Raw genomic sequence first — 12,747 nt, forward strand, 5'->3', positions numbered from 1 at the left:
AATAAAATCTGTTGTGGAGTACAAAATAGACACTCCCAAATCATTAACTACGGTCTACAGCTAAACCAGCCCCCTCCAAACCCAGGAAACGAAGAGTAGACTGAACATTTAACCTAGAGAAGCAACAGGACCTGAAGTTGCCACTTGCTCCACAACTTGGTTGCCGTACTTTAAAGTACCTACTCATGGGAACCCAATTAATAACTGAAACAATTAGGTCCTGAAGAACCTCAACTTTTACAAATGCTTGTACCTGACAGAAGAGATTCAAGCAGCTTCTCTATCAAGACAAATATCAAAAAAGAAGTCAACGTATGGGTGAGATGCATCAAGGTCGCGAGACTCAATCAAGTATGCTTTCCCAAGTGATGAAGGCAGCCAGGATCCACAATAACAAATAGTAATTAAAAAAAAAAGTCAACTTATGGGTGAGATGCATCATGCTGGAGAGACTCAATCAAGTAAGCTTTTCGAAGTGACGAAGGCAGTCGAGACCCACAACAATTCAAATTGAAGATCCTAGGGAAGGCCACAAGGAACAAAACCACAGGGGAGGGAGATGCACCATGCTGCTGAGTGAACTAAGCGGACTTTTCCAAGTGACCAAGCCAGCCGGGATCCACAATAATTCAAAATTGAAGATCCTGGGGAAGGCAGCGAGCAACAAAACCACAGAGGAGTGTAGAAGCAGAAAACCAATGACGCAGAAGCAGAAGAGGCTCACTACCAATGTAGCAGAACCATGAAGACAACCTCGACACAAGAAAAACAGTACAAAACTTAGCCAGCTATTTTGCAATGTACTGAAAAGCATATTGTTAACAGTATCTAGCCAATCATTAAGTTTAAAACAAATTGCCTCTATACGCAGCATAACAAATACTAATTAACACAGAAAGAAAAGAACTTAACCAAATCCAAGATTTGAGGTTGCAGACAGCACCCAGCTTAACATAGTTGAACGATGTCCAAGCATACTACAGACAAAACATCGTTATTTTCATATTAAACAACCCAAATCAGCTCCTGCTGCGACGTCTCTCCCTGACACCATTTCTGCACGCATAAAAAAAGTTTATCAACATAAATTCGCAAATTGACTCTTCTAACTTGAGTGCAAAGTGCACAATTTAATTATTTAAACACGAACCCCCAAAACCATTGACACTTAACCACAAGACACATCAAACAAACATAGTACGGCATAAAGGTTAAATGCAGCCTGTTCCATAATAATTGGTTCCTAGATAAATTAAAATAACATAACTTTCCTATAGTATTGAAAACAGCGCAAGAAAAATGGGGCAGGTCACAAGTCTAAACTCTAAAGAAAAGAAGTAGCAGCTACACCAACACACAAAAGCAGGACAAAACCAACACTTCATACAATTACACAAGTAACATATAGGACATTTACCCGTTTGCATAAGGCAGTTCCTCACGAGCACGATAAGGAGCTGGTGACCTGCTGTAGCTTCTTCCACGAGGTGAGGGACTGCGACGGCGTGGAGGTGGAGATCTACCACGGGGACTGTAGCTCCTGCTAAAAAAATACAAATTGTAAACGCCAATAATAATAATAATATCTAAATCCAAAGAAATGCTGATCCCTCCCTCACCCCCGAATAAAACTTAAACCAGAATAATAAATTTATTGGAGTTAACTTTCATGGGAGGGAAGCCCAGAAAACTAATACAATCAGTAATAATCTTGATGACCATACCTCCTACCATAACTTGGGCTCCTCCTGTATCTTGGACTACGGCTGCGTCGCCTTCCCCCTCCACCACCACCACCACCACCAACACGTAAACGGCATTCACGAGCGAAATGACCAGGCTCGCCACACTCATAACACTTCAAATCAGACCCACCTCGCCCACCACCTCCTCCTCGCCCACCACCACGACCGCCACCCCCACCTCTAGAATTGTGTGAAAGCTCAACTCTCCAGCCATTTTTACCTGAGGGAAGAAAAAGAGCAAGGACACCAATGATAAGAAACACAATTACTCGGTAACGGCAACTGAAAATGAAACACAGGATTAACTTATGTTAGATACTACATCCATACATCCAAAACAAACTAAGACACAAAAACTGTATGCTAAGTATGAACCACTAAGCTAATACTCAGTGACAAAGAGACCTGATAATGTCATACAAGAATGGTTAACATGTACCTCGTCAACAAGCTAAGGCCTCCATAAACATTTATAGATGGATTCATAGATGAACATCACTGGCTTTGATAGGGTGCAATAGAAATGGAAATAGTAGTCAACCTCAATGCAACAGTCGCGAAATAGATCATTTGAAGCCAAAAAAGGGATATTCTAGAACATGGAATAATCACAGAAAGTTGAAGCAAGGACATACATATGTGCTCATTTAAAACATCAAGGCCAAAGAGATTGACCTGGATGCAGAGCATAAAAGGAGAATACAAGTTGCATATCCTGTTACAGTACGGAAATTTATACTTAACAATTTCTTGGGGAAGGGTGGGGAAGTTAGATAACTGGATCTTCCAAGTTAATTGTTAAGATCAGTTATTTTGAGGTGTACTAATGTTTCTCATTGGGACAATTTAAATTACCAAAGAAACAACCAAAACACTTTGAAAGTAAAAATGTCAAAATGATCAATGCTATGAACACTTTATCTCTTGATTCTTAATATTCTTGGAGAGTGGAGAGGGTTACTAAGTCAACATCTTATATATTTCTCTGAACAAATCCATCTCATAAAATATTAAATGTTTAAGGCAAAAAAAAAATCATTACTGAAACACAAAAAACATGCACGCAAATGCACACACACCTGTTGTAGCAGTGCACAAATTGCACACACATATACAGACACAAAAAAGATGTTGAAGCAATAATTCAGTAAAAGACAGAGGACAACAAAAGGCTATTATGAAAGACCATCTTCACCCTATCTCCTAGGAGCCACCCCCATTAAAAAAAAAAACAAAGATAGATCATGAATAGAGTCGAAAAAAATTGAATTTGCAGAAATCAAATGTATAACATAAGACGGTAGAACAACCACGCCTAGAGTCTATCCTAATAATCATCAAGTCCATAAATTTAAGTAAAGGAAATACCATCTAATGCATGAATGGCATCTTTGGCGTCCCTAGTATCATCAAAATCAATGAATGCATAGCCAGGAGGTCTTCTAGCAACCCAAACACTGCAAATCACAACAGATTTCAAGGGATTAGACAAAAACTAACTGACACAAGTCGAAATCAGCATAAAAAAACAAAACCTTGACCTCCTCTCTTCTCTTTGAATTTTCAATTTAATAAAAAACTAATCAAGAACAAAGATCCAATTGAGGAAGCCTGACCTTCGAATAACTCCGAAAACACGAAACTCGTCTTCAAGCTCTCGCTCAGTCACCCGTGGATCCAAGTTTCCAACGTATACACGCGACATTGTGCAGAATTAACACCTAACAACAAAAAGTCCGAGACTTTCCTATCAATTGAATCGAAAAGATTAAGAAAGTTAACGAAAATCAACACAAAGTTAATGCGAAGAACAAGAAAACGGAATGAATTCAGGAATTAGGGTTTGGAAGACCGACGAGTGAAACCTTCAACATGGATCTGGCGGTGACTTATAGAACTGATAACAATTGCAGACAAAAGCAATCTAGACGAGAGAGGAAGAGAGAGATGTGAACCTGAGTGAAGAGAGAAAAACCTCCGAGCGAAAGCAAGCTTCTCAATTCTCCGGAGACAGTTTGAAACCTCTTACTTTTGGGTCTGTTTTTTAGGGTTTTAGTCTTCTGCCTATTTTCAACTTCAACTCCCTCTTCGATTCCTTTTATTTCAGTTATGCCTAGGACTGTCAAATTGCAATTCCACTTGCATGGATCCGGTCCACCATAAGATTACCATGGACCAGGGTAATTAGGTAATTTTAACACTGAGTAAATTATAGAAATTGTAGGTTCTGTAAAGTAACTATATCTCCAGAATAATAACTATGAACATAATAATGATAAGAATAACTATTCTATCCAAAGAGTAATTATATCATATAGAAAAGTAATTTAACTGTAAAACAATTACTACTATATATTCATTCTTGCAGAAAAAAGAGTAAATTATAGAAACTATAGGTTCTGTAAAGTAACTATATTTTCAGAATAGTAACTATGAAATAAATAATAATAATATAGTAATTTCGATGAGAACAATTATTCTATCCAAAGATTAACTATATTATATAGAAAAATAACTTTAGCTGTAAAACAATTACTATATTATAAAAATAAACAATATGATATAGATGGTTTAGAGGTCATATAGTAATTTTTTCTATTATATATCACATAATTACTGAAATATAAAAGAGTAACTATATCAAAAGTAACAGTAATTATAACTCTTGAACAATAATAAAGAAAACATTAACTACTTGGTTAGTTGTTTTAGCTACGACATTCTAATTCTTTGCATCTATTAAATAAACCATGTTAAACTCAAATGTTTTTTGAACTAAAAAATACTAATCGACACGTCCACGTGGACCACGTCTCTTTTTTCCACCAACACATCATGTCCTTCCTCTACCACGTTCTTGGTTTCCATTGTTGTCAGGATTTTCTTCTTCTCCTCTTGCTTTTGTTTTCCTTGCAGAATTTATTCTTTGCACGATTTCAATTTTGGGTGCATCATCTTTGTATTTCTGAATCAATAATATTTAAACTAAGTTAATAATTTAACATTTAAATATGAAAAAATAACATAGTAACTATGTAAAACTGTAGTTTCTATTATGCATCATATAGTAACTCTTACAATTAACGATGGTAAAATACTTACAGAATTGCATATATAGTTATTGTTATTGTTATAGTCATATGGTTATTGTCAAAATAATATAGTCACTTTTATTAATAATAACATGGAGTACAAAGAAAGATCATAAAAAGAACATAATGATAAGATAATAACTATTAAAAATATATAGTTACTATTATACATGATATAGTAACTCTAAATATTAATGATAGTCATATATGAGCAAGGTTGTAGATATAGTTATTGTTATGATCATATAGTTGTTGTGATCATAACATAGTAACTCTTATTACTAATAACATAGAAGACAACAAAGAACATGAAAAGAACATTATAATATACATAAAAAACTATACCAAACATATAGTTACTATAATACAAGATATAATACCTATAAATATTATTGATGGTCATTTAGTCACAGAGTTGCAGACATAGTTGATGTGATAATAATATAGTAACTCTATCCATAATACAGTAACTATATCATTAAAAATATAGAATAACATAAAAACATGCACATAACATAATAAACTAACATAGTACCTATTTCAAAAATATAGTAACTATATAAAACGTACAATAACTATTAAAGAAAATAAACATATGGTAACAAGTCATGATAAAATAAACATAATATCTATTTCAGACATATAGTAACTATATAAATAATATAGTAACTATATAAATAATATAGTAACTATTGAAGAAAATAAACATATGGTAACACATCATGATAAAACAAACATAGTACCTATTTCAAACATATAGTAACTAATATAATAATATAGTAACTATTGTACACATATAGTAACCATTATAATCACACAACAACTAGCTTAACATATAGTGACTATTATTATAATATAGTGACTATTGTACAAATATAGTAATCATTATAATCATATAGTCACTATCTAAGAAGCAGACAAAAATATACTCGAAATAACATATTACATAATGTAATCGTATAGTAACTATTATTTATCAAAAAGTCACTATAAATTGTTCATAACATAATAACTATCTTAAACACATAGTTACTGTTTTAAACTTATAATAACTTTCTAAAAAATATAGTGACTATTTTAAACACATAGTTACTGTTTTATAGTTATAGTAACTTTTAAAAAATGTATAGTTACTTTAAAAACTACTACTAACATAAACACAACGAACATTCCAGTGACTATTAAAAACACTAATTCGCAACATAAATTAAAGGTGACTATATCATTTATATACTAACTATGTGAAACACTAACCCTAATTTCAACAAAACAACAAACATTTCGAATCACTCAACAAAATAATAACTATTGTACACATATAATAACTGTTGTACACATATAGTAACCATTAAAATAATATGGTAACTATTGTACACATATAGTAACCATTAAAATTACATAGTACCTCTTTAAACCATATAGTTACTGTATTACTCATATAGTTACTATTTAAAATCGTGAAGACACTGATCGAATTCGTGAAGTGAAAACGATACTTCGGTAAAACACAAACATTAATTTCTTCAAAACAACAAATATTTTCAAATTTAAATAAAAATAGACTTAAAATTCTTTAAAAAACAACAAACCGAGATGTGATCTCTAAAACTTCTTGCGAAGATTTGTAGGCGAGCGCAAATTCTTCGATTCAATTTCGGCAACGACGAACCTCCTTCTTGATCTACTACTTCCTCCAATTTTTCCTCATCAAATAGATCCAATCATAAGAATTATAAGATAATTACGAAAAAAATCGAACAAAACCTAGAAATTTGGGCTAAATTTTGAAAAGCATAGAGAGAAAATGAAGAGAGAGAAAATGAAAGAGAATGAACAGAATGTAGATCTGAAATTTTGAAAAATAAAAAAGTTTAAAACGTATATAAAGTGGGCTAGACACAAATCGCATTAAAACTCTTCAAAACACATAGTAACTCTTTAAAACACATAGTTACTGTAATACGCATATAGTTACTATTTAAAATTACAAAATAACTGTCACGTGACAGTTACATATGTTACCCATAAAAATTACTCCGTTGTCCTGGTCCACGCTAAGTTTGCATGGACCAGGTTTATATTAGTGTAAATAGTCAAATTGGGTCATTAGATCAATTACGGGTTAGTTATAAAGGATTCTAATCGATTAACGTCGGGTTAATATTTCTTTTCGGGTCTATTTGGATTGGCTCGGATAACTTTGGTTCAGGTGAAGTCGGGTCATAAATTGTCTCAGATTTATCTCGGTTTCGATTTGGTTAACTTCGGTTCGTGTCAATCTCGAGTTCGGTTGGAACTAGCTCGGGCAATAATTCAGTTGAATTCGGATTCAGATAGACACTGGTCGGGTTAAATCGGGTATCGGATTTTATCCTATCGGGTTGATTGCGGTTGTTAACGGGTAAAGTCGGTTTTCGGGTCGGATGCAAGTTCAGATCAGTTTAAAGTTACCGGATGAAAATCGGGTACGTTACGGGTCTCCTCAGGTTGCTAACGGTTCGGTTCGGGTCTTGAATTCACCGGTAAAATCGGATTCTGGTCAACAACGGAATAGTTCGGGTCAGTTTTGATCTCACTATTTCTCGGATATATTTGGTTGGAAGGCGGTTGGTCTCGGTCGATTTTTCAGGTAGAGTCACTATTTGACAGCCTAATTATGCCCTTCCCTATCTGGTTCCAAAAGACATTGGTTTTTTCCGCAAATTAGAAGGTAAACTCGGGTCAAACTGATATACTCCGTAGTTTTGATCATTCTAATTTATTTATTTTTTAAAAAGGATCATGGAAATCAGATTTTGAGTATTAGCCGGAATTCAGTTATACTATTTATTTTTATTTAATAAAAAACATATTTTGAGTATTAGTAGGATTTAGTTATCCAGTTATGTAGGATTGTATTTCTGCAAAGTTGAAGATATTATTAATTTTACAAACTTTGTAAACTTATTGTCAAAAAAATTTATTTCTTGCATATATTTTTCTTTCTTGAATCACCGACTATCTAGAGATGTATAAATTTTTTCTTTTTAAAGTCGGGAGCAAATGTACAAATTCAAAAGAAGATTATGCATATCCCCAGTGAACAATATGCTAAACTGCATAGTACATTATGTGCAAACATTAAAATTCAAGAAATACTCCGTATATCAATACACATCTCCAAAATTTTGAATAATAATAATAGAGAAAGTCTAAGAACACCAAATCAAGCCACTAAGAACATTATCTTAGAGAAAGAACATGTGATACCTTTGTTCTAATGGCTACATGCATAACACGTGATTTTGAATTGGTTTCGCATGTCACCCTTACTTTTTTTAAGAGGTTGTTCCACATGCATGGTAGATGGCGCAACAATTTCATTATCCTAGCTTACTTGTTTCTTTATACTTCATTCGTTCTTATTTACATAACACAATTGGGTTTTCGACACTATTCACATACGCTTCTTTGACTTCCTTTTGTGATTTATACGTAAGAAAAACATAGTCGTGTGGGGTCTTAATTATTAGATTGAACGATTTCCATGAATATTGTTGTTCCGGGTGTGGAATGAGAACAGCTGACTGTGGGATACTGGATTCCTGTCGAGAGTGCCGGTTGGTATCTGCACAACAGAATGGATTAACTAGCCTCGGGGGTGGTTCGAGGATCCCCCCTCCGATGCTTAAGTAAGATTACTGAGAGATTAAGAGATGATTAAGAGATGATTAGAGAGTAAGAAAGAAGTGTGTTTAAGTGTTTGTGTACCTCATAGCAATAAATGAGGTGCTCCTTATATAGACCAATCCAAAGGTACGATCAGGTAGGTCCCTTGTGGTTATATAGCGACCTGTTGATAGTGACCCTTGGTTGGTTGTCTTCATGATAATGCCGGTAGGGGGTCTTGCAAATAATGCCGGTAGAGGATATTTACCTAAGATGACCAGATTACCTGCAGGTTAAGTTTACATATGGGGAGTTCTGCCGGTACCAGGTGGTGCCGGTAGGACACCCCGTACAACTAGCCCCCTCAGAGTAAGAGCATATATGACAATTGTTGCGCTTGCTCTGAGTTTAATGGGAAAAAATAAGTATTATTTTGATACCTGGTGGTACAACTAGCCCCCTCAGAGTGAAGCGCGGGCGCTGACTGTGTTGCGAGTGTTTCTGAGAAAAGACCGCGAACAGTTTGCCGACTGCCTTCGCTCTGAATGAAGAATTTTGTTGCTAGGTCCTTTGGAATAAAGATTTTGACGACTAGCCCCCTTGAAAAAAGATTTTGACGACTAGCCCCCTTGTAAAAGGTTTGGACGACTAGCCCCCTTGTAAAAGGTTTGGACGACTAGCCCCCTTGTAAAAGGTTTGGACGACTAGCCCCCTTGAAAAAAGATTTTGACGACTAGCCCCCTTGAAAAAAGATTTGGACGACTAGCCCCCTTGTAAAAGGTTTGGACGACTAGCCCCCTTGTAAAAGGTTTGGACGACTAGCCCCCTTGAAAAAAGATTTTGACGACTAGCCCCCTTGTAAAAGGTTTGGACGACTAGCCACCTTGGGAATACTTCAGATGACTAGCCACTTTTCGAATTTTTTCCCTACAAGTGGCGGGAGATTGCTAGCTACCTTCTTCCACGTGGCCTTCATCCTGCGCCTCATTTTTTGTGCCTATTTTGGGCCGTTGATTTCGATCGTAACTGTCTCTTCAACTGCTCGACTTAAGGGGCATGACCTTTCACATCCCCCCTCTTTGACCTATAAGACCCCAAAACTTCTTCGAGAATTTACTTTTTCAACCATTTTTACTTCTTTTGAATTTTCGATTTCTCTCTCTTCCCTTGCGGTTTTGCGTTGAACTCCGTTGCTGTTTTACCAAGTCTTTGCTGTTGTGGTGATTTGAATTTGCCAAGGTTACTAGCCTCTTTTCCTTTTGTTACCGAATTCTGGGTTTTCCTTCCCCTCTTTTATCTTTGTGGTTGATTTTTTCTTCGTTTTTGTGTTTTTTGTAGGTTTTTCCTGTGTTTCTCTTTGACGTGGTTCATTGTATTTCAAACTCCAGAAAACTCGTAGGTATCCCCCCTTCTTTTCTGCTCCTCTTTGATTTCTTAGCTTTTTGCTTTTCTTTGCTGTGTTAAACTTTTTACTACCCGCCGCCTTTAAAAATGACCAAAACTTTGGGCGGGGACAATCCTTCTTCTCAACCTTCTGGGTTTTCTGGTTGGAGTGTTCCTCGAGAGAGTAATTATAGTTGGGCCCGGGAGGAGCCGTACTTTCAATCTAATTTAAGACGGACCGCCATTCGTGAGGTGTATGACGAGGGTTTGAGTCAGGCTGAGAGAGAGCGTTGCTTTGCCCTACATCAACTGCGGGCTCGAATGATAAGGGAAATGCAGTCTCATGAACGCCCTACTCCGGCTACCGAGCCCGTTTTAGATGTTTCCCCTATTTCAGTGCGATATCACATTCGCTCTTATCGGGAATTTTTGGATTCCGCCGGTAGTAGCCATGGGCAGTATGGAACTAATACTGGCAACTTCGGTGTTTCTTTTGGTCAAGCTGATAGGATGGCACCAGAACAACCGGCTAGCACTAGCGGCCGCCTCCCTGGTAAAGAGCATGTTACTGATGATGTTGATATGGCTATTGGCGAATACTCTGATGGTGACTCCATTTTTGAGGATTCCGCCGGTAAGGGTGTTGACGAACACAGAAGTGGTGGTGGCGATGAAGCCGGCGTGTCTGGTAGGGATGGTATGGAAACCAACGATGAGGGTATGTAAGCCAACGATGAGGGTATTGGCTCAGATGATGATGATCCTGCCGACGTTATAGTGGCCGAAGTTCTTGCGGATGAGGCTAAGGAGCAGCCTTATTTTACCGACGACGCCACGGACGTTCACAGGAAAGAAGAGCTTCCCCCTTTAGACACTCTTCCTCGTACGACAAAGATTTTGACGACATGGCGCGAGTTGATTATTAAGAAAAATCATGTGGTGCATGGGGGGGGGGGGTTTCTTGGCTTACCGGCTGAATATAAATTGGTAGTGCCGCCTGAAGGTGCTACAATTTTTGATTGTCCTCCCGGCCATATTGCTGTGTATGCGAAGCATTTTGATTTTGGGCTTCGCTTTCCTTTGCATCCTTTCGTTGAGAAGATATTTCGAGCCTGAAATGTCTGTTTGGCCCAGGTTACACCTACTACTATCAGAACCGTTATTTCTTTTGTCTGGCTGTGTCTGTTTAAGCAATGGCCGCTGACATTGAATTTATTCAAGCGGTTGCTGTGGTTAAAGAAGGACGGTGAGACAGGGTGGATGTCGGCATATAGTGCAACAAAAAGGAAGACTGTGCATCCTCCTCTGTCGAGCTGTAAAGACTGGCAGGATCGTTTTTATTTTGTTCAAGTTCCCGACGATTTTCTTCTTCGGCGGACTTTTACCAAACCTAGGCCTCGAATGGAGCAGTATAACCAGCGTGGTTTGGGCCGTCGGGAAAGAAAAGCATTTGATTATTTAGAGTGCGACATTCTTGATGTCGGCCTCAGCAAAAAGCAGGTTGTAAATAGAAATTGGCTTCCTAATGCCTATTATATTTTGGGTAGCCAACCGTTGTCTTCTGTCGGCTTATGCAATACTCATTGCTTTGGTAAACACACCATTAGTTGATTTGCCTGGCTGTTCATTTTTTCCTTTATTTTGTACAAGTGTCTTTCCGGTATTAATTCCTTTGTCGTCTTTTTCAGGTACGAAAAGCTTGGATAGAGAACTTCTTGGTTTTGACGAGAATTATGTGTGCACGCAGCCTCCTCAACCTAAAGCTAAATACGACACAATATCAACGTATTCGACACGAGCTTCCTCTCGTCGCTCTACTACCACTGTTGCGAAGAATCGCGTGAGTGCCGCCTGCAAATCCAAATCCTCCTCTGTTGTTGTTTCTCAAGCTCCGCCCTCATCCACAATGCAATCCAATCCTACAGGCCGAGGTGGAACCCGCCGAAAAAGGTCGTCTCTTAATTCCAGCCGGTCTAATCCGACTAAGAGGGCAAAGGCCACCGGTGAGGATGATGTTCTCGCCGATTTTGAGACGAATGAGCCTGTCTTGGAGTCTGCCGCCAAGAAAACTACTGATACCACCCTTCAGGTGCAGCCGTCTCCTCAAGCTTCTATTGAGATTTTGGACGAGGGTCCTGTCGGCGGCTTTGTTGAGGACTTCCACCACCAAGCTACTTCTGCTGCTGTTACCGGTGGTAATTCTAGTATGCCTCCTGTTAGTCGCAGCGAGAACAAGTCTGGGGATTCTAGGCTGAATTATCACCTACCCCTCCGCACCGGTGGTTGGATCGAGGATACTCCTTTCAAAATTCCGCCGCAAATGAAGTCATGGTTCGAGACTCCTGGCGGCGAACCTACCGATCAGTTTTATCCCACCATTGACTTGTTGTGTGGGGAGTCGGTGGCTACTGACTCAGCTAAGGACGGTGGTGACTTAGGCTACCGTGCTTTTAAAGATTTGATAACGCTTGCTGACAGGCCACAAGGTCAGATTGATGCCCCTGCTGCTCAACACTTTAATGACCTCTACAAGGTATGTTATCTTGTTTTTTGTATATACATTTATTATATATATATTTTTTATTTGCAATATGTTCTTTCGGTTGAGGGCCGTTTTGATTCCCTTCCTTGTTTTATGTTCAGGCCGTTCAGTCCAGCATGGACTTGTACTATGTTTATCGCTGGAATCAGCTGCAGCTGACTCAGAACAACATTGATATGGCCGACTTAAGGAAGCGGGCTGAGGATGCTGAGTCTTTGCTGGAAGACAACAGGAAGAAGTTGGATACTGCGGCTTCTGATTTGGAGGCGGCTAATAAACGGCTCAAGGATATTGAGCCTAGGCTGCAGGCTGAGACTGAGAGGGCAGACGGCTTGGA

The 12,747-nt window shown here is 37.9% G+C and overlaps 1 protein-coding gene across 3 annotated transcripts; it reads right to left on the minus strand.

Moving 5' to 3' along the window:
* Window positions 1–767: 767 nt before the first annotated feature.
* LOC110803327 (serine/arginine-rich splicing factor RSZ22A) lies at window positions 768–3,858 on the minus strand. 3 transcript variants are annotated; one of them, XM_022008837.2, is made up of 6 exons: window positions 3,701–3,858; window positions 3,362–3,466; window positions 3,114–3,202; window positions 1,725–1,965; window positions 1,418–1,540; window positions 768–1,056 (listed from the first exon to the last, which is right to left on the minus strand). In XM_022008837.2, exons 2-6 carry the CDS (start codon window positions 3,448–3,450, stop codon window positions 1,020–1,022), a joined length of 579 nt encoding a protein of 192 aa, XP_021864529.1. In that variant the 5' UTR covers window positions 3,451–3,466; window positions 3,701–3,858; the 3' UTR covers window positions 768–1,019. The 3 variants fall into 3 exon arrangements, with proteins under 3 accessions (XP_021864529.1, XP_021864527.1, XP_021864528.1); XM_022008835.2 differs by having other exon boundaries at window positions 1,418–1,543; XM_022008836.2 differs by having other exon boundaries at window positions 1,418–1,543; window positions 3,362–3,492; window positions 3,701–3,851.
* Between the last annotated feature and the right edge of the window lie 8,889 nt (window positions 3,859–12,747).

This window comes from Spinacia oleracea, chromosome 1 (assembly GCF_020520425.1).
Source record: "Spinacia oleracea cultivar Varoflay chromosome 1, BTI_SOV_V1, whole genome shotgun sequence".
Classification (NCBI taxonomy): domain Eukaryota; kingdom Viridiplantae; phylum Streptophyta; class Magnoliopsida; order Caryophyllales; family Amaranthaceae; genus Spinacia; species Spinacia oleracea.